This window comes from Cryphonectria parasitica (genome assembly GCF_011745365.1).
Source record: "Cryphonectria parasitica EP155 unplaced genomic scaffold M406scaffold_5, whole genome shotgun sequence".
Taxonomy (NCBI): Eukaryota; Fungi; Ascomycota; class Sordariomycetes; order Diaporthales; family Cryphonectriaceae; genus Cryphonectria; species Cryphonectria parasitica.
Genome location: NW_024468913.1, coordinates 628,416 through 647,894, shown reverse-complemented (window position 1 = coordinate 647,894; position 19,479 = coordinate 628,416). Strand labels below are relative to the sequence as shown.

General features: G+C 55.5%; 8 protein-coding genes across 8 annotated transcripts; 4 read left to right on the top strand and 4 right to left on the bottom strand.

Annotated features, from left to right (window-relative positions):
* Positions 1 to 210: 210 nt before the first annotated feature.
* Positions 211 to 2,155, bottom strand: M406DRAFT_351647 (ras-domain-containing protein). The gene is made up of 3 exons (XM_040922641.1): positions 1,848 to 2,155; positions 1,565 to 1,759; positions 211 to 1,460 (listed from the first exon to the last, which is right to left on the bottom strand). The coding sequence occupies exons 1-3, from the start codon at positions 1,908 to 1,910 to the stop codon at positions 651 to 653; spliced, it is 1,068 nt and encodes a 355-aa protein (XP_040775216.1). The 5' UTR covers positions 1,911 to 2,155; the 3' UTR covers positions 211 to 650.
* Positions 2,156 to 2,567: 412 nt separating this feature from the next.
* M406DRAFT_322532 (NAD(P)-binding protein) lies at positions 2,568 to 3,611 on the top strand. The gene is made up of 2 exons (XM_040919650.1): positions 2,568 to 2,650; positions 2,784 to 3,611. Exons 1-2 carry the CDS (start codon positions 2,613 to 2,615, stop codon positions 3,547 to 3,549), a joined length of 804 nt encoding a protein of 267 aa, XP_040775215.1. The 5' UTR covers positions 2,568 to 2,612; the 3' UTR covers positions 3,550 to 3,611.
* Positions 3,612 to 4,185: 574 nt separating this feature from the next.
* On the bottom strand, positions 4,186 to 4,977 carry M406DRAFT_356479 (40S ribosomal protein S21). Its single transcript, XM_040923456.1, has 3 exons — positions 4,826 to 4,977; positions 4,419 to 4,703; positions 4,186 to 4,335 (listed from the first exon to the last, which is right to left on the bottom strand). Exons 1-2 carry the CDS (start codon positions 4,855 to 4,857, stop codon positions 4,472 to 4,474), a joined length of 264 nt encoding a protein of 87 aa, XP_040775214.1. The 5' UTR covers positions 4,858 to 4,977; the 3' UTR covers positions 4,186 to 4,335; positions 4,419 to 4,471.
* Positions 4,978 to 5,297: 320 nt separating this feature from the next.
* Positions 5,298 to 8,105, top strand: M406DRAFT_330598 (uncharacterized protein; the record flags this gene model as incomplete). The annotated part of the gene is made up of 1 exon (XM_040920541.1): positions 5,298 to 8,105. One exon carries the CDS (start codon positions 5,298 to 5,300, stop codon positions 8,103 to 8,105), a length of 2,808 nt encoding a protein of 935 aa, XP_040775213.1.
* Positions 8,106 to 8,458: 353 nt separating this feature from the next.
* Positions 8,459 to 9,661, bottom strand: M406DRAFT_231532 (uncharacterized protein; the record flags this gene model as incomplete). The annotated part of the gene is made up of 2 exons (XM_040915877.1): positions 8,459 to 9,032; positions 9,108 to 9,661. Coding segments are annotated over 2 exons (1,128 nt in total), but the record flags the coding sequence as incomplete, so codon positions are not given.
* A 729-nt stretch (positions 9,662 to 10,390) lies between these two features.
* M406DRAFT_227950 (MFS general substrate transporter) lies at positions 10,391 to 12,288 on the bottom strand (the record flags this gene model as incomplete). Its single annotated transcript, XM_040915782.1, has 5 exons — positions 10,391 to 10,999; positions 11,092 to 11,858; positions 11,924 to 11,992; positions 12,057 to 12,094; positions 12,170 to 12,288. Coding segments are annotated over 5 exons (1,602 nt in total), but the record flags the coding sequence as incomplete, so codon positions are not given.
* A 2,927-nt stretch (positions 12,289 to 15,215) lies between these two features.
* On the top strand, positions 15,216 to 18,110 carry M406DRAFT_91697 (uncharacterized protein; the record flags this gene model as incomplete). Its single annotated transcript, XM_040926212.1, has 3 exons — positions 15,216 to 16,436; positions 16,526 to 16,885; positions 16,958 to 18,110. Coding segments are annotated over exons 1-3 (2,286 nt in total), but the record flags the coding sequence as incomplete, so codon positions are not given.
* Positions 18,111 to 18,596: 486 nt separating this feature from the next.
* M406DRAFT_356478 (uncharacterized protein) lies at positions 18,597 to 19,434 on the top strand. The gene has a single exon (XM_040923455.1). The coding sequence runs from the start codon at positions 18,674 to 18,676 to the stop codon at positions 19,010 to 19,012; it is 339 nt and encodes a 112-aa protein (XP_040775209.1). The 5' UTR covers positions 18,597 to 18,673; the 3' UTR covers positions 19,013 to 19,434.
* Positions 19,435 to 19,479: the final 45 nt, after the last annotated feature.

Sequence of the window (19,479 nt, the reverse complement as noted above, 5' to 3'; positions counted from 1 at the left end):
AAAGATTGCCAACGGATGGCTCCTCTCCGCCCCGACTCTCTTGTACAGCCCGCCTCTCCAAGACCAAGATCCAGGTTCAATCGGTTGCACACCCGATCCGGCATGTGAACTGCAATGGTATGTAACCTCATCCTGCCGACACGAGCTCTTGGCACGCGGTTCAAGAAGTTGCTCTATTTTTCTGATGTTGTGACGTTGTGACATGGTGATGTATGGTCGATCATCTTCAATATTATTATATGACTTCTTCAGTGTCGCCAGAGCCTTCCTGCCTGACTGCCACCCCCCCCCGGGGGGGGGCCCTCCTCCCTTCCATACGGTCTCCAACAAAAGATATAAACAACAGTGTAATAGTATCCGTGTCCGTTAATTCTGTAGACGCCACGCTTTTGTGAATCCAGCTCAAGTTCCTCTTGTGTTGTAGTAACCAGAAGGAAGAAGAAAGAAGAAAACAAAGAGCATCATCCCGAACGCCCTCATGTCCAGTTGTATCGTCGCGGGCTAAAGAAGCGAAAAGCAAGAAGAAGTAGTAGTCACAATTGTGACAAATCCCTTCAGACCGGCCAGCGAGACCAGCTCTCGAGCATGCCGGCCAGTGGGATGGGTTGGCTGGGCCAGGCTGCTCCTCGGGATCGCGAGAAAACAACCCTTCAGCAACAGCCTCTCCTATTCCTCCTCGCGCTCAGCGTGAACACGTCCTCCCACTCCCTCATCCCAACTCCGACACCCCACTGGCCCCGACTCTTGCCCCTCGCCCGGCCGGTCCTCCTGCTGGCCCCAATCTCGTCTGTGGTGAGGGCGCTCTTGATGCTCGCTCCGTCGCTGGCGTTGCTGTGCCACAGCCCACCCGCGTCGCCGTACTGGATCCCGCTCATCGGGTCGTCCGGGTCGATCTCGCCCAGCTCGATCTTGGTGAGGATCATCCTCGCCAGCCGCGCAAACACCTCGTCCACTCCATCTCCGCTGAACGCACTGACCTCCATCGTGACCGGCACGTTGACGCTCGATGCCCATCTGCTTGCCTCCCCGGCCGTGACCTCTCTACCATCTGGCGCGATCGTCGCCCGCTGCTGGTGTGTGCCGCCGCCGCCGCCTCCGTAATTCGCCGTAATGGTGCTTCTACTCGTCGTGCTGCTCACGCTGCCCATCGAATAGCCACCAGCCTGCCCTCCATCTCCTCCGGCGAGCGTGATGGTGCTCGTGGATCCATAGCTTGAGGGCGTCGGCGGAGGCATGCTCGTGTCCACAAGGTGATTTGAATCGGCAAGGTCGAGCTTGTTCCCAGCGAGCACCAGCGTGAGGTTCGGTGAGGCGAGAGCGCGCGCGTCGTTGAGGAAGGGTTGCAGGTTGTTGAAGGAGGAGTGCGAAGTGATGTCGTAGATGAGGATGGCGCCCGCCGCCCCGCGGTAGTAGGAGCGCGAGACGGATCGGAAACGTTCGGTGCCGGCTGTGTCCCAGAGCTGTTTGTCGTGATCACCAGTCAACTATTTAGAACAGAGAATTCAGACGGACATGAAGGAAGAACGACAATAATATGAAAGAGGAGATTGGGTTCCGGCCTGACCTGTAGCTTTATCCTCTTCCGCCTCGCGCCGGTGCCGACCTTGATGATCTTGGTCGCAAACTCGACGCCGATGGTCTGCGACGAAAGAACCCTCCATTCATTCTTCACGAATCGATGCAGCAGGCAGGATTTGCCTGTCCCACTGGGTCCGAGTAATATGATCTTGGCCAGGTAGTCATACATGCTTCCCAACTCCTATACGCGTGTGTGCCAACGCCATCATCGTCAGCAGAGTTCCCTGGCAACGTGTGCCACAGGGGACGGTATGGGACCAGGGCCGTACCTGGTCTCGAGCCGCAATGTTGCTCTCCTCGCTTGCGGCGGAGGAACGCCGCGGTCTTGTCATCTTGGGGTGCGTCGTTCGTGATGTCTTCTTCCTGTCTCGTTCGATAATGCTCGCCGGTTCTGTCGATGCACGTCTTTTGATCGGAAGGAAAGGGAGGGATGGATGGATTTAACCGTGAGAGGTGGAAGAAGGAGGAGGGCGGGATCTAGTTCTACTACTTGTTTTCTTTCGCTATCACATACACAACAGAAAAAGAAGTCACACGACGAAAATGTATGCATGCATGCATGCAGTGCTGCGTTATCAATCAGGGAGTTAAGTTGTGGGATGCATTGGCGACAATGATCAAAGATGCAGTGGGCGTCACCAGGTCCATTACTGGAACTCCCCCCACTCACGCCCCTAAGACCGTTCTCTTTGCCCCCTTGTCGCCCAATCGCTGTCCTCAGACGACGGGCTTCAGAAGCAGGCCGCCCCGTTTCAGGTCCCACCGCCAGGTACTTATCACCTAGATTTAGCACCACATACGCTATTGACAGGGGTGTCCTCACCCGCGGCTCAGGCGCTCCATCGCCTACTTAGTGGAATGGTCAGAAAGAAAGAGAGAGAGAACTGCCGCGATGGACCTCGGCTTGGGCCTGTCTTGTGGGTTGGCTTACACGTCCCTCGTCCTTTAACCGCGACTTGTTCTTGAAAGATGAGTTGGCAGAGCGTCCACCGTGATTTCGGATACAAGCAGCAGAGGAGACACTGTCGTTCACGATGAAGATTTCAGGCCGCACCTTTGTGATATCAGGCGGGTAAGCCTTCCGTTCTCTAGTCCCTATTCAATGCAGAAAGAACATCACGATCACATGCCAATGAAAAGCCTATCGAGGAGGAGGATAAAAATTGTACTACTGTGCTGACTGCTTCTCTGTCTTCTTCTCTCAGCGCATCCGGCCTCGGACGTGCAACAGCTCTCGAGCTCGCCCAGCATGGAGGGAATATCTCCATCCTTGACCTGAACGAGGACGCCGGCGCTGAGCTTGTGAAGCAGCTGGGCGGCGAATCGCGGGCCAAGTTCTTCCCCGTCGACGTGACAGACACAGAGAGCATAGCAGCGGCCGTGGAGGGGACGGCGCAGTGGGTGAGCAAGACGGGCGCCCCGCTGGGCGGCATCATACCGGCCGCCGGCGTTGGCAATCCAGGCCTGATCCTCGACGGCAAGCACAGGCCGCTCTCGCTGCAGTCCATCGACTTCGTCCTCAACATTAACCTGCGCGGCACCCTCGACGTGCTCCGGCAGTTCCTCCCACTCCTTGCGCAAAGCCCGGCCTCGCCCACGGCCCACGGTGACCCCGAGCGCGGTGTTGTCGTCATGGTCGCCTCCGCCGCCGCTTTCGACGGCCAGATGGGCCAGACGGCCTACGCCGCCTCCAAGGGCGCTGTCGCGAGCATGACCCTGCCCTTGACGCGGGACCTGTCGCGGTTCGGGATCCGCGTGCTCACCATCGCCCCCGGAACGTTCGAGACGCCCATGACAGCCATGATGAGCGATAAGGTCAGGACGAGTCTCGAGAAGAGCATGGAGTTTCCTAAGCGAGGCGGCACGGGGGAGGAGTTCGCGGCACTGGTCAGAAGCTGTGTGGAGAATGTCATGCTGAACGGGACCGTGATCAGGTTGGACGGAGGCGCGAGGATGCCGAGCCGGTTGTAATGCTGGATGATCCATCATAGAGATTGCTAGAGATAAACAAAATATACCCCGTACCTTGCTGTACACACTGGTAAATATTTTCGTGGAAGATTGCTCCATTTACAAGATGGGTTTCGTCTTGTAGCGAATGTAAGCCACATGATGGTAGGTATGATGCTCACGCGATACGAATGGCATCTCAATGGCTCCCCAAGAGTCCGAAGCACTTGGCACGGGTGTTGTTGCAGACACATCATGATTCACAAGCATATTGGGAAGATTCTTCCATGAGATCACAGTCCGACAGCATGGCGCCAGAGATTCTGAATGTCAGACCCGTATCTGTACCACGACGAACGACTTGAACATCGCGGCTTTTTCAAGGCCTGGGTTTCGATCTACGGCACGAAGACTGTCGAGGCAGCCTTAGAATCCCCGGATATGGAGTGCTCCCGCGGGTGCATCCGAGCAGACTTTGCCAGCCGAGGGTAGTTCACTGGGGAAAGGCTACGGCGCAGCGGGCAGCACAAAAATTGGCGCGCGAGATCAAAGAGAAGCGGATGGGTCGAGCAGAGCGATAGGATCGCATCAATTGCTTCTTTGGCGAGGAAGGCGTTGGGTCACATGCTGGTTCAAGCTTGTTCGTGTCGATTGGTTGGTCGAGAAAAAAGGGATGTTATTTTTGAAAGGTCTCAATACCGGCAAGATGCATTTCCGTGCCGTCTAAACTCCATGAAACATCACCATTGGTGTCCGATGTTCCGATGTCCACCCAACCCGAGAGATGCCAAACAAACAACTGTAGCCCTGCAGAGTGGGAACAAAGTCAGCATCGGCCTCGTATCGTTCACGCCGCAGCGTCCTTTCGTTCAGGCGCGACCTAGCCGTACCTTGTTCACGTTCCAAGCCTCTCTGCGCGCCGCCGCCGCCTGATTTTCTCCATTTATCGCTGCGCAGACCAGACGTTCTTGACGAGGCCATCACGCTGGGCGAGGCGGTTGAAGGCATCATCGGACTCGCCCATGGCGCGGACGAAACCGCAGAGGGCGTAGGTGTGGTTCTCGCCGGGGACGGCACGGCCGGACTCGTCAACCTTGGCGACGGAGATCTGGACGGAGGCGTGATCCTTGGCCTTAATGATGCGGTTGGTGGCAGAGCACTTGCGGGGGACGTAGCTATTCGAAGGGGAAAAAGGGTGAGAGTCAGCATCGGTGTGGTCCTCCATCATGCATGCTTTGTGTCTGCCGCATTCCTCCTTCATTTTTCGAGTGCCAAAATCTAGCAGGGGTTCGCTTACAGGTCCACGATCTCGCCACGGTCGTTCTCCATTTTGACGGCTTGGTTAAAGGATCTGACTGAGGTCGGTTTGGTTGGATGAGTTTTGCGAGGTGCAAGAAATCGTCCAGTCGTCAGTATCCGGGGGGGTCGATCGTCAGTGGTGGTGATGATGTTTGGATTGAATTTGACAGTGGGACTTCGAATTTTGTGTGAGGTGGCCCGAGCGTCCCACCTCTCCGCCTACCGGATTGGTGGGGCTCTTATGCTGAGTCAGCTAGTCGCTGCCACCCCCCCTGTTCCCCAGGACGAGATCTTGCAGGTCAGCTGAACTCGCGTTGATTTGCCACCAAGCCTGCGATGGGTGTGGATCCTCACATGCCTCATGCATGCCCAATTTGAGCCGACGGCCATCCACACTGCTGTTGTCCAATTCGACACGACGCGCATGGCGCGTTCGCTGTCTGCCATTCAGCTTCGCCTTACCGTTTAAAATGGCAGACAGCGGCCCGTTGTGCTCCTCGCCGGCGCGTCCTACGCTGCACGACCGTCTTATGATGCTGTCCTCGTCGCCACTCCCAGACATACAAGAGTTGATCGCTAGGAAGCCGAGAACTCACAAGTTAAAATCTGGAAGTGCTGCGGCACCGATACCTGCCCATGCCAATACCACTTTCACGCGTGCCTCTGACCTACTTGCTGCTCAGGCAGCGGCCGGCGACGACTCCTTCGATCCAATTGACGAGCAGGAACCATTACCTGCGAAGAAGGCGCCCGCCAAACGCCCGCGGAAACCAGCTGCAAAAGTCGCAAAACTATCTACGGCGCCGAAACGAGTCGCAAAGGAGGTCATCGTTCTATCTTCAGATGGCGTCACCCCCGATGGTGCCCAGCCCGAGAACTCCAACGCAGCCGAGGCACAAAGTCAAAAAAATGAAGAGCCCGAGGACAGTGGCGTGCAGGGCACGCCTTTGAAAGCGAAGCCGTGGAAGAAATACAAGGTTGCAGGTGAACGGAGTCCTACGACAGAGAAGGAGGAGGTAGTCGAGGCGGTCAAAGCATCAGAAAATACCAAGAAGCCTAGGGCACAGAAAAAAGAACCCAAGACTGTCAACAGACGTTCGCTTGATGACACCGGCGCAGTGGAAAATCCTAGACGCAAAGAAAAACCATCACGAGTCGCCACGCCCGAGCCTATGAATCTGGAACTTGCAGTACAGAGGAGACTGGACTGGACACCTCCGCGGCAAGATCCTACTTTTGCACCGACCGAAAATGGCCACACTTGGATGTTGTCGGATGGCCCTGCGCCGGAAGACGAAGACACATATACCGTGGCATCGGATGTGTTCAAGAAGCTACATGACACTTTTGGCCACAAACTGGAGCACGAGAAGCAGCCTGAACCTCAACAGCAGCCCGCCAATATTCTCGGGAAAAGCAAGGTCATTGATCTGATCCCTATCAATCACCCATCCGAGCCCACGGAGCCAGGTCGCAAGCCTTCGCCTGTAAAGGAGAAGGCGCCCAAAAAGAAGCCCCGCACAATCACAGAATTGGCCACGGCTCCATATGTGGTCAAGAATGACAATTATGCTGACGACCATAACGGCGAAGACTCTCTGCTCGAATATTTCCGGGCTGATGGTCCGAATGAGGATACTACCAAGGCCACAGGAGGCAAGGGCAAGGGCAGAGCTGCAAAGGTAACCAAGAGTAGAAAGAATGCTCAGCCGAAGAAACCAGTGCTGTTATCACCGCGTGCCGCGATGAAGCGGTCAGCCGCACAGGATTTCGTCTTTGGAACATCCAGCCAACTGGCTCGCGAAAAATCGCCGACGCTGCTCAAAGATTTGCACGAGGCCCTGAAAGCCTCAATCACTACCGATGAGGATGACCCTTTCGGCAGCTCTGGAGAAGCCGCCTCAAAACCCGAGAGACCGGCGAAAGGCCTTTGGTCGGTGAGTGCAAGGGATCAGGCTGGTGAGATGGTGAATGTCGAGATCATCGACTTGGTCGACTCCTCTGGGTTTCCGGAAGACGACGCGATTTTAGACCCGTGGAAACAATTGACACCGGAACCGGTTCCGGCGGAATCTGGGACAACGGGAACACCCGCTCTTGAATTCAGCACCAGGCGCGTCATTGCAGATGAAGATGCCCAGTCTCGCTCATCTGTGCCAACATCAACCTTCTCCACGACACAGCGCAAGATTACTATTAATACTGCCGCTGTAATGAAATCGCCACCCACCACAATAGGGTCTTTCCCTCTGCTTACGGACCTGCTGGAAGACGAGATGCCTCCTCCTAGCAATCAACAGCAGACACAAGAAGACAGGGCACAACCCCCCTCAAGCAGGACAGGGTCCAGCCCACAAAAGCCGCGCCCTAAGTTTGAACTGTTCACTGACGCGAAGCTGGCCAAAGAGGTCTCCAAATTTGGGTTCAAGGCTGTCAAGACCAGAAATGCGATGATCTCCTTGCTGGATCAGTGTTGGAGAAGTAAGAACCAGCCTCTGGGTCATACAGCGGCTTTCTCGACAAACTCTTCTGTCCTGAACAGTCCGAAGCGCAAGCAGCCGGCCTCGTCTAAAGAGGATTCGGCAGCATCTGTTCCGCCAGCAAAGAAGCCGCGCGGCAGGCCCAAGAAGGCTGCCACGATGGATGTTGACGGCGCCGGAGCGGGACAGGAAACTGAATTGCCAAAGAACGCAAGGCAAGGCGATGAGTCTGCAACGCCCAAGAAGCGCGGTCGACATCGAAAGAAAGACGCCGCTGCAGCTGCAACCGCAGCAGAGAAAGCAGCTGCGTCTATGCCACCGCCGTCCCCAAAGCCCAGGCGGGGTACGTCGACCCCAAAACGCAAAAAGGTGAACCGGTCAATTCACGAGGTTCAGGACTCTGACCTCGACAGTGAAGGTGAAATTGGTGTGTCGTCGTCTCCTGAACAGCCATTTTCGCCTGCTGGAGATAAGGTCTCTATCAGCGACGACACGGAGATCTCACTCAACCTCAGCCCATCGGAACAGCAATCTGCACTTTACGACCTCATCACAAGAGCGGTCACATCGGCTCCTCGCACATCTGACCCTTCGATGCCATCCTGGCACGAGAAGATGCTGATGTACGACCCGATCATCCTCGAGGACCTGACGGCGTGGCTGAACTCTGGTCAGCTGACGCGGGTTGGGCATGATGGAGAGATATCACCACTTGCTGTGAAGAAGTGGTGTGAGTCACGAAGCATATGCTGTCTCTGGAAAGTGAACGTCCGTGGTAAAGAAAGAAAAAGGTTTTAGGAGCATAGCATTGCTTGCATTGGGGGGGGGGGGGGGGAAGAGGGTCTGTTGTGTTTTTCCCCTGGGGTAGGGGCAAGTGCAATTTCATATTACCCAGGTATTTGATTCAAGCGTGGAGCATATTGCAGGATATTTTATTTGGGCGCTGAATTGAATAGCGGGGAGCCAGAGGGCATAGACTGGAATCCAAGGGAATGAATGCATTAAATGTGGTTGCCGCCCTCAGTCTAATAATGCCTCTCGTCTATGTCTATGTATATATATCTATATACATACAAATACATATACAACACCACCGTTCTGTACATCATCTATAATCTTGAGTTTTCACACTGTTCTCTTGCCTCCACCTCCTTGGCCTCCCTCTCCTCCTTCAGCACTTCCTCTCGATCCCGAACCTCGACATTCCTCGGCCCCTCCTTGCCAAAATTCACCAACACCACCCTCTCAAAGTCTCCACCCCGCCCACTCCCCTTGAGCTCCAGGCCAGGCTTGTCCAGCCCCAAGACGATCCTCTTGTCCCCCGTACGCACAAACAACACAGTCGGGCTCATCACCTTGTCCGTCCAGGGGATCAAGGCCGTGGGGTGGACTTTCCTGCGCTGCGCCACAACCTCCTCCTCGGGCGAGCACGATGGCACCCTCGTGACGAACTCGAGCAGCGCTTTCCTCTGCGCCTCATACGTCGCCTCCGGATCCCTGTCCTCCTCGCTCACGCTCTCGAATACCCGCGCCACCATGGTCAGCAGGAACAGCTGCGGCGGGAACAAGACAATCTCCCCACGCTCCTGGCGCGCCAGCCACTCTGCCGCGGGCGCAAACGTAGCAGCCGTGTGCTCGATGCCGCCGTCGCTCGTGGGCGTTGTCGTTGCCGCCGTTGTCGTTGCCATCACCACATCATCCAGGTTCACATCCCCCGTCGTGCTGCTGTCTGTCGCCGCTGCTGCCGCAGAAGAAGAAGAAGAAGAAGAAGAAGAGGAGGAGGAGGAGGAGGAGGAAAACGGCATAAGGAACAGGTACATCTGCGTGGTGAACCGCTTGGCCACATTGGGCGGGGTGATCCAGCGCGTGAAGGGGACGAGGTCATCCAGGCACGGCACGGCGCCCAGCTCGGATTCTACCCAGCGGGCGAAGTGGAGCTCGTCGGCGTGCACGGCCTTGCGGGCCCGGGCGGTGTCGTGGTCGTCACCGTCGCCGCCCAGGCTGACGAGGGCGTTGGAGCCAGGCCGGCGGGCGAGGAGGAGGCCGGACTCCTCAAAGGTCTCGCGGATGGCGGCGAGGCGGTAGGCGGGGCCGTCGACGTGGTAGAGGGGCGCGTCTGGCGTGGTGGACAGGGAGGGCTCGTGGAAGGGGGAGAGGTTGCCGCCTGGGAAGACGTGGGCGGAGGGGAAGGAGGAGGAGGTCTGGACACGGTGGAGGAGGAGGATCTCGTTGGTTGGGGAGAGGAGGAGGACGCTTGCGCTTGGGCGTGGTGGGGAAGGGGTGGGTTTGTTCTTGTGGGTGGTGGAGGGGGAAGGGAAAGAGGAAGAGGAAGAGTGTCTGGACTGGGCTGGGGACTGGCTGGGGGCCATGCTGAGTGCTGGTCTTGTGGGTGCAGATCTCGGGTTGGAGGAGTGTGGTGGTAGTGGTGATGATGATGCTAATGTTTTTGATGAGACGGAGAAGGACGAATGTAGTCTTCGTTGAGAGAACAATGTCGAGGGCGAAATACACGATGGGATCGTCGACAGTTTGGGGCGGATTAGAGACGGTACAGTCGGTGGTAGTGCATGAGTAGCTACTAATGTGTTTGGGATGGAATGAATGGCCACATGACTACCACCACGAAGGAAGGAGAGTGGAGAATTCATTAGAGGACGGATGTGCTTGTTTGTTCCATTCCCCAGTGCCGTCATTAGTTGGGATGGGGCGAGTGAGCTGTAGGAAGTGTAAGTGAATGTGTGCATGAGGAAAAGACGGGCCCGTCATGATCAACCGAGGTCCAGCATTGAATAGTGTAAAGGACCCCTGTCCAGCACTCTGATGGCAGTCTGGGCCATACAATTTGATTTCTATTCCCAATGAGAAGATATGGATGAATTCATATATTATATATATATATATATATCACTTGTGTATTTCTATTATTGACTGTTAATCAATGTTACCCCCAAAAATTTTAAGCCTCTGGCTGTCTAGTTAGTCGAGATGGGCACCTCGTCTGACCTCTTCTCGTCGTCCAGGACCAAATCCGCCTGGCCATTCTCTTGACCGTTCGCAACATCCCTACTAAGCATACTGCTTGCCTTTCTCCGCCGCAGCAGCGCAAGCAGATAGCTCCCCTCGGTAACATGATGTTCTGGCTCCTCGCCTTCCGAGCCCGCCTTGGGCTTGACAATGCCTACGTTCCCCAGACACGCCGCGCACACAATACACACCCCCATGAACGGACAGATGGCCACAAACGCCCAGACCATGGCCATCTTGGGATCAGCGGCTGCCAGGTTGTTGTACACCGTCGTCATGATCGTCAGCGCCAGCGCACCCCCAAACGGCATGGCGATCCCCATCAGCGACACGATGCTCGCAATGGACTCGGGGAAGAAGCCGACCGCATGCAGGGTGCCAGGCATGAACCGCAGCCCCGTTCCGACGCCGCTAAAGGCGACCATGCCATAGATGTTGGCGACGTGGCCTGTCGACATGGCCCACGCAAGAAGACCGATGCCGACGGCTTCGATGGTCGACCCTAAAAAGAGGGGTAGGAAGGTGCCGCGTGGCCACACGTTGCAGAAGAGCATGGCGAGGTAGACGCCTACTCCTATGCCAGGAGTATAGTAGAGAAGCTGTACGCCAGCCTTGGAGGATGAATAGCCGAGGATGAGGGTGAAGTAGAGGTCGACATAGTAGAGCACCTTTGATGACAAAAGTCAATAGCAATCCTGGTAGTTTGAGGATCCTGGGTTGGAGGACACTAAGCCGGGGGTGGAGGGGATGATGAGCTCACGCTGTAGATGGCCATGCCTGTCGAGAAGTTGATGTAGAACAGCAGGCCCACATTGCGGTTCTTGATGAAACGCCACGGGATCATGGGGCTCTGCGATGAGAACCTCTTCCCGAGGGCCCGATTCGGTGCCATCAGGTACTCATACCCCAGCCAGGTCAGGGCGAGGAGACCGCCGAGGATCAGAGGGACGAGGACCTCGTACGAGTTCCATGCGTATGTATCGCCTGCCCATGTGAATGCCAGGATGATCAAGCCGAACCCGAACAAGAAGAGCAGCTGGCCGCCCACATCAATCGTCATGAGCCGACGCATCACCGTTGGTGCGGCGGGTTTGGTTCTCTGCGTCGACACAACCTCATCATCGACACCGGCCAAAGGCTGCGGGCCCACCAGCTCCTTGCGCAGCACAAAGAACACAATCAGAATGCCCAAGATGCAGATGGGCAGGTTGATCCCAAAACACCACCTCCAGCTCGCACTGGTCAGGTACCCGCCGACGACTGGTCCGATGGCGTAGGAGCATCCGCCCGTGAGCGCAAAGAAGGACCAGTTTTTGGCGTTCTCCTGCAGGCTGACCTTGTCGGAGATGATGACGCGCACCAGGACACTGATACCCGCGCAGGCCACGCCCTGGAAGCCACGGCCGAGGAGGAGGACGGGGAAGGATGTCGTGGGCGCTCCGGTACAGAGGGCACTACCAAGGGTCATGAGAAGGAGAACAGCCTGGAGAGAGGTGTGTCGACCGAAAATGTCGGCCATTTGGCCCCCTGAGCAATATCTCTGTTAGTGCTCGAGGTCAGAGTGGGATACACATCGAGGGGCAAGGTCGTACAGAACGGGATGAAGGCCGCGCTGGTCAGGTTGAAGGCCGAGACAATCCAGTTGAGCTCAGCAACCTCGTCTGGTGGGTAAAAGTCAGCGACTTGGTATTCTCATGTGTTTCGGCAAAAGGCTTGTCTTCTTACTGAAATCAATGGCGATGAAAGGCAGAGCGCTTGCTACACTGAAGTCATGTATTAGCATCATGATTCTACCATAGCCAACATTCTTTCGCAAAGCCCACGTAGAGAAAGCTCACATGGTAACGTCGAGAGCCTGAAGGGCAAACGGCATCAACAGGCCCGCGATCAACTTCAGCCTGTAGATGAGTGCCCGGTGGCTCTCTGCCTTGCATTGCTCGCATGGATTCGAATTCTCTTCTGGAATCCCCACCAACTCGCCATTCTGAATAGCTTGTCGCTGGTGCACGCAAGGTGGCCTCGGTTTGTCTGGCGCCATGGTTGAGAAGAGCTTGTCACGAGATGTCGAGACCGTAAAGAGTGTCTTCTAGAATTGCCTAGATAATCGATTACAGGACTTGCCTTGCCGTGGCTCTCTTGAGGCTGTGAGGCAAGGGCAGGCGGAAACATACATATCATGTCGGCACAGCATCGTGGATGTCAAGACTCTTCTTTCTTCTCATAAAAGGAGCCTTCTCGAAGTTGTCCTCGTGGGTCCAAACGGTGCTCCAAAAAAGAAGTGGCATTGTGGCATTTGCAGTGCCTTTTTGCATCGGAGATGTCTAAGTGGATATCAATAAGCAGGGATCGGCCTTCTGAGAAGTGCGAGGACCGGAAAGACAGCCAATCAAGGAGGCTGCAGAAGATATTGACAGGGCCAAGCGAAAGCGAGCCTCGCCCAGGGGTTGGACACAACTGGTGCGTCTTGTATTGAATGATTGCGGGTGGGATATTGCCAAATTCTCGATCTCGGAGCATTTTGGCGATCACTGCAATGCTCTAGATCTGGACATGATCGAGCTCGACAGATGGAAAGGAGGTTATCTTGAGATTCCCTGCTGCCGTGGTACGAGTATTAGGTGCATCCTCAGTGGGGGCCTCTTAGAGCGTCTAGCCTCGGTAAATTTTTCTGGGCCACATCGTTTGTGGGTCGGTGTTGTCGTCAGAATAGTTGGGCTGGGTAAGGTATGAAAATGATTAGTGACAGATCATGGCTTCTGCTTCTTTTCTTTGGAGAAGGTATAAACATGTGCGCCAAGTCTCCTGAACACATGTCTCGTACTATAGTAGAAATCAAGAAGGAGGCTCTCTTGGTCGATTATGTCAGCATTATGGTAAAGCTGTGTTGTATGCAGGCACGATGGTCTTGGTAGTAGTTGCCTAAGTACGTACTCCTCCCATCTCCACTCTCACCTATTCGAAAAAAACCCACCGAGAATTGTCACCTTTTAGATCCCAACACATCATGCCTGCTACAATCGCCGTTCATTCCCGTCTCTGTGCCTGTTGTTGTGGTTCTTGTTGCCCCAACTTGCTGGCAGATCGAGACCTTTGCTTTGAGCACCCACGCTCGAGCATTATTATCAGCCGGCAGAACAGATCAACTCCACAAAGTGTGGCGAGTTGCCCAAGAACCATCTGTGCAAGGCCTCAGACAGGCACCAAAGCCTGGGATCAGGGAAGGAGGAAATGTGGCTCGTGAGGTGTACGGAAGCTCCCGAGGACAGGCATAGAAAACGTTGCAAGAAGGGTCCCCTCCATGCTCAAGCACAATCATGGCGGTCCCTGAATTCTCACGAGATTCAAGACAGCCGTGAGGATGCAGCTAGGCCACCCAGGGCCTGACGTTTTGTTCAAGGGTTGCTGAAGACGCGCCAGATGAGCACAAGCAGCCGTACTATGCTGTCTTCGCCATGCAGAGTAGGCATGGAGCAGAAAATAACCGCAGTCGAGCTACGTGGGAAGGAGGGTACGTTGGGGGTTGCCCGAGGGCTAAGGCAAGCCACAAGACACCGCGTCGCAGTAGGCATCATCAACATGATTCAGTGCGGCATCGATTGCGGAGCACCAGTCTCATCATGGCGTGAGGCTCATTGATAGCATCGGTCTGTCCGGATCTCTGCGCGCAAATTCTTACCCTGCCATCCATACTCTTTATGGTCGGGGGGCATCGCATGTGGTTCCTGTCGATGGTAAGCAGTGGCTCTTGAGCAAAAGAACACACCCCCCCCCCCCCACACACACACACACAAACACAATGCGAAGGAGATCTCGCTCGATGGATGCAGGGCGACTTGATGGTTCTCTGCAGGCTCTGACCAGAAAATATCGCCGACTCCTAAAGTTCAACCATGTGCGACCCCGACTAGACGGCCATGCGGAAGTTGCGGCAATTGCGGCTAGAGGCAAGCGCCTTATCCCCTGGCGGATATGAGGGTAGACCCGCCCAAAGCCCTGGATGGGACCCCTCCAACTTTGCTCGTATGGGTTGTGTTTGGAGGTGGTTGGCATCGATGAACAGGAATTCACCAGTCGTAAACGTCACCATAGACGATGAAACCCGGGAGTGCTCCTCATTCACCATGAGCCAACGCGAAAGAGGAATCCCATCTATAGAGTGCGCGGCACCGCTCTTTGAATCCTTCTACGTGCGGAAGAGCGGATAGGCGATCCGCCTAGATCTCAACATCTGCCGAATGCTACATCACCTAGGTATAAAAGCATGGCGCAGCTGAGCGCTTTTGGAGCAATCCTCGCTGCTTTACTAACCGGGTAGCCACTCGCCAGGGACGGACCATCGAATCCTACAGCTCGAGTGCTGCATCTCGGCCACTTGTTCATGCAAAATAATGCTGTCCATCCCTTGTGACCGGACAAGCGGGAAACGACGGTTAGTCTACTTGCCGATGACACGATCACCACTGATCCCGAGGCGCCCATGAAGAGAGTGCTTTGAAGTGGGTCCGGTCACGGCGCCGTTGGCGCTCCGAGACGTCCAGGATTGCCACCACACTGCTTGTGGCTTGCTGCAGGCCCCGCCTTGCCCGCCTGGACAGCACGCGCCAGCAACCATGGGCATTGTCTGTCAGATTAGCTCATCAGCGCCATAAGAAGCATGATGTAGTGGTGCCTTAGGGCCGGTCCCGGTCCCGGTCCCGGCATTAAAGTGATTTGCCTCCCGCGTGGTGGGTGGACGAAAGTGGGCCGCTTGCAGTTCTGACGCTGCGGGTTACTGCACCGAAGTAAGACGGCCCAAGGCGAGAGAGAGAGAATTGCATCTTCAACCTGTCCCAGGGGGCTTTTTTGCACCTCTATTCTTTTCTCTTCACCCACACGTCACATACTCTCAGTCCCACGGATGAGATGACCCCCCCACCCATACCGTACATCATTGCCAGAGCGACCATTCCTCTTTTTCCCCCCCAAGGAGCTCGCTGGTCATTAGTCTGAGTTTCTTAAATCCGATTGTCTCTCACGCCCTTCCAACAACACCGGCTTTCGACGAGATCAACGCTGCGGCCCCAGTGCGCACGGCAGCAGAGCGAGGGGTTGACGGACTTGTGGGCGCGCGAGTACCACACAGAGCTCAGAAAACACCATCAAGAATCAGCTTGGAGATTCTCTGCGCCACAATCCTTCGACCTGGTGTGGCCCTGAATTGGGAATTCAGAACCGGAACCCAGACAGAAAAAGCTTCCAGGAAACACCCCTTCTTCGCCCAGCGCATAGCAGCTTATTGCCACCTCCAGACCGTGTCCGTCTTTTTGTCGAACCTCGCATCAAACATTTGATATGGAAGGCTCGGGTCAACCGACCTCTTTGTCGAATTCGCCAAACCCGGGGAGTCCGGTCGAGTCTCCCGCCGACAACCTCCCAAATGACTCCTTGCACACTCATGCTGCAACCAGTCACCATGGGCACTCACCGCGACCGCATACTCACCCTGCCTACCCTGGTGCGTCCGTGTATACACCCACAGACACCCCCTCCGAGCGCCTGAATCCTCGAAGCTGCGTAACCTGTCGGAGGAGGAAGGTCAGGTGCGACAAGCACATGCCATGCTCGAATTGTCGAAGAGCGCAGATCCCGTGTATTTTCCCGGCACCTGGTCGCGCGCCTCGCCGGCCACGTCCTAAAGACCCCAATGCGCCACCCAAGCAGCCTTCCAGCGAGCGCGAGATCGAGCTGATGAAGCGATTGCGAAAATTGGAGGGCATTGTCGAGGAATTGAGCGGCCAGATCGAAATAGAGACGGCAAAAAACAACTCGAGCACCGGAAATTCGCCCGATGCTGCGGCTAACAACGGAGGGGAGTATTATACCCCCAGCTCGGGACACCGGATCGAGAGGGCCGACAGTATTGCTGCTGGTAGCTCGCACAGCCAAGGGTCACCAATGGGGCAGAGTGATGGCAGGCCGTCGCCATTCAACTTCAATTCCAGTTCTTCGGCCAACGTGCCTCAGCGGCAGGATAGTATGAACAAGAAATTTGGCAGGTTGGTCATAAACGACCATGGCAAGACCAGATACGTCAGCAGTGTCTTCTGGTCCAAGATCACAGACGAGGTAAGTGCAGGCAGGCAAGACATTTGCGCTGGCTGAGCGCCATCCTTCTACTAGGCTTTTGACACGCGAGAACTAATCAAGGACAACAGCTCGACGAGATACGGAACGAGACGCAGCGGCTGACGGACGGGGAGTCCGATGTTTCTGACGATGAGAGCCTTGTAGCTCCAGCCACAACCCGCAGCAGCGGTGATCACCACGCATTCGTCTTCGGATACAGATCAGCCGACGTCGACCTAAGGGCCCTCCATCCTCTCCCATCACAGATCCCCTACATGTGGCAACTGTACCAGGAAAATGTGGATCCTATCGTCAAGGTGATACACATTCCAACCGTTGACAAGCTTGTCAAGGAGACGAGGAAGAATCTCGATAAATTGGGCCCGGCCAACGAGTGTCTCATGTTTGCAATTTACTTTGCTGCTATCACCTCGATAGACGCGGCTGATGTGAGCATATCAACACACTCCAGAAAAAAAAAACAGTAAGCTCTGTTGTGAGACCTGACTGACAAGCTGCAGGTGCAAACAAATTTCGGGGTTGAGCGTGATGAGCTCATAAGCAAATACAGATTCGCCCTGGAGCAGGCCCTCGCCAAGGCCAATTTCATCACCACCTCAGAACTGGTGGTCCTTCAGGCCTTCATAGTGTTCCTTGTTCTCGTCAGGCGCCACGATGATACCAGGTTCTGTTGGACCCTGACAGGTCTTGCTATTCGAATCGGACAGTCTATGGGTCTCCATCGTGACGGGACATATCTTCCCGGGTTGACCCCCCTCGAGATTGAGATGCGACGAAGGCTTTTCTGGGCTCTCTGCATTCTAGACCTACGATCAGCAGAGGACCAAGGAACTGAGCTTACCATTGCGGACAAGACGTTCGACACCGAACTCCCGCTCAACATCAACGACACCGATCTCACAGACGAGACAACAGAGATGCCGAAGCCTCGACAGGGCGTGACGGATATGACCTTTTCTCTCATACGCTACGAAGTCTGCGCCGCCGCCCGACGCCTCTATGTTGTGTCCTCGTCTTCTCCTGTGCAATGTCCCCGGGACATTGCCATCTCCCTGGAGGAGCGCGAAAGCATGGTGAGAGCCATATATGAGAACGTGGAGGCGAGGTACTTTAAAGACGCGTCCACGTCGTGCAACGCCCAGCTGTGGACAGCCGCCAACATTGCGCGCGTCATCGTGGCCAAGATGACCCTCGTCATCTACCAACCAGTGCTCTTACCCGGTGCTGACGGCCAGGTGCTCTCCGACGAAATACGAGAACGCATCTTCACCGCCGCTACCGAGATTTTCGAGTACAATCACCAGCTTAACTCGGACCCGAGGTCGAGACAGTGGAAGTGGCTCTTCCAGACATATACGCAGTGGCACGCAGTCGCCTATGTCCTGATGGAAATTGCTCGCCGCCCTTGGGCCGCCGGGATAGAGCGCGCCTGGACAGCTCTCAACTCTGTCTTCGCCAACCCTTCGCCGGACGATCTGGGACGCATCGCTGGGCATCAGGCGATGTGGCTACCACTGAAGAAGATCTATCTCAAGGCCAAGAAGCATCGCGAGACGGAGATTGCGAGGCTCAAGGCCGATCCAGACGCGGCACAACAGCTTGAGATCCAGGAGCGGAGCAAAGCACCGGTCCCGCTCAGCTTTGCCGCCATGCCTGGGTCTGTCAAGAGCGCCATCGCGCTCGAGCGCTGGCGGAAACTGGTAAACGCGCCGCCCCTGCCGCCAGAGATGCTGGAACAACAACCCAGGCCTTTTACTCCAGCGCAATTCGGTGGCCAAGGGAGTAGCACTGCGCCGACAACTGACAACCCACTGGCAAACAATGTCAACAACAACAATGCTAATACTAATAACAACATGGACGTAAGCGGACCTGCGCAACAACCAGACCTGCAGGACCAGCATGTCATGAGCCAGGTGGAAGATATCGTAAACAGCCCACAGTTTTTACCCCAAAACATGTGGCCGATTGCCTTCGCGCCCGGATATCAGGATCTCGCACGCGCGGCAACGAGCATCAGCGGGTTCCCCTTCATCAGCGGCGGCGGCGACATTCCACGGCAGGACGCCACCCTCGGCAGCCTCGCCAACAATGTTAACAACAACAGCAACAACAGCAACAACAACAATAACAACAACAACAACAACAACAACAACAACAACAACAACACTGCGCAACGTCCCAATAGGCCTGCGACCACAGCGACGGGTTCTGGCATGCAGGCCACGCCCCTCCTCGACGCGCTCAGGGTCGAGGGCAACCTCCCGCCGTGGATGTGGAACGACACGCCGCCCAACTCGGGATCGTTTAGGACCACGCCGTCTACTACAGGGAGCAACAGCGGGCCGATGAGCACAACGACATCGGGCGGTGGTGGTGCCCAGGGCTCGGCTCCCGCGTTTGGGTTTCCTCTTGCCAGCGGCCCGGGCGAGGGGATACATCCAGAGGATATCGACATAGATATGAGTGAAGATTTCAACTGGGCAGATTGGGGCCAGACAGTGATGGAGAGCGGACCTAACATAGGCGGCGTGTGGAGCGCACATGGGATATAAGAGGTTTTTGTTGTGAGAAAGGCCATGGGGCCGCGGCTTTGATGATATCTTGGGGGCGGTTGGACTTTTGCTCTCATTTCTCGGGGGGCAAGGAGGCGTTCTTTTTCTCATCTTCTCTTGGTACAGAGGGTTGTCAGCTGTTTTTTTTTTTACAGGTGCATGCTGTTCTTCTTTTATCATTCGGCTCAACATGTCTATCTGCAGCAGCGCTTCATGTTTGATGCCGGCATGTGCTTGCTGAGTCCACCCGGATATTTGAATATGTTGGCCTTTTATGTTTCTGTTCTGGTTTGTCGTTGTGCAGAGATCCCAACATATCTTTTGTCGCACGAAATTTGATACCCTGGTCCATTCCTGCGTCCCCTCACAGCAGACATAGGATACATACAGACTACAACAAATATCATCAACGGAGAGAACTCAGCAGAATACTGTACCTGAGGCGTGTTTTGTAGCTCGGCCACACT

Excerpts from the sequence above, each read along its gene's own strand:
- M406DRAFT_351647 (XM_040922641.1), bottom strand. The coding sequence starts at position 1,910 with ATGACAAGACCGCGGCGTTCCTCCGCCGCAAGCGAGGAGAGCAACATT. Across the intron at positions 1,760-1,847 it reads ACATTGCGGCTCGAGACCAG|GAGTTGGGAAGCATGTATGA; the intron begins GTACGGCCCTGG and ends ACACGCGTATAG. Across the intron at positions 1,461-1,564 it reads GGAAGAGGATAAAGCTACAG|CTCTGGGACACAGCCGGCAC; the intron begins GTCAGGCCGGAA and ends CACGACAAACAG.
- M406DRAFT_322532 (XM_040919650.1), top strand. The coding sequence starts at position 2,613 with ATGAAGATTTCAGGCCGCACCTTTGTGATATCAGGCGG. Across the intron at positions 2,651-2,783 it reads ACCTTTGTGATATCAGGCGG|CGCATCCGGCCTCGGACGTG; the intron begins GTAAGCCTTCCG and ends TTCTTCTCTCAG.
- M406DRAFT_356479 (XM_040923456.1), bottom strand. The coding sequence starts at position 4,857 with ATGGAGAACGACCGTGGCGAGATCGTGGACCT. Across the intron at positions 4,704-4,825 it reads CGTGGCGAGATCGTGGACCT|CTACGTCCCCCGCAAGTGCT; the intron begins GTAAGCGAACCC and ends CCCTTCGAATAG.
- M406DRAFT_356478 (XM_040923455.1), top strand. The coding sequence starts at position 18,674 with ATGCAGGCCACGCCCCTCCTCGACGCGCTCAGGGTCGAGGGCAACCTC.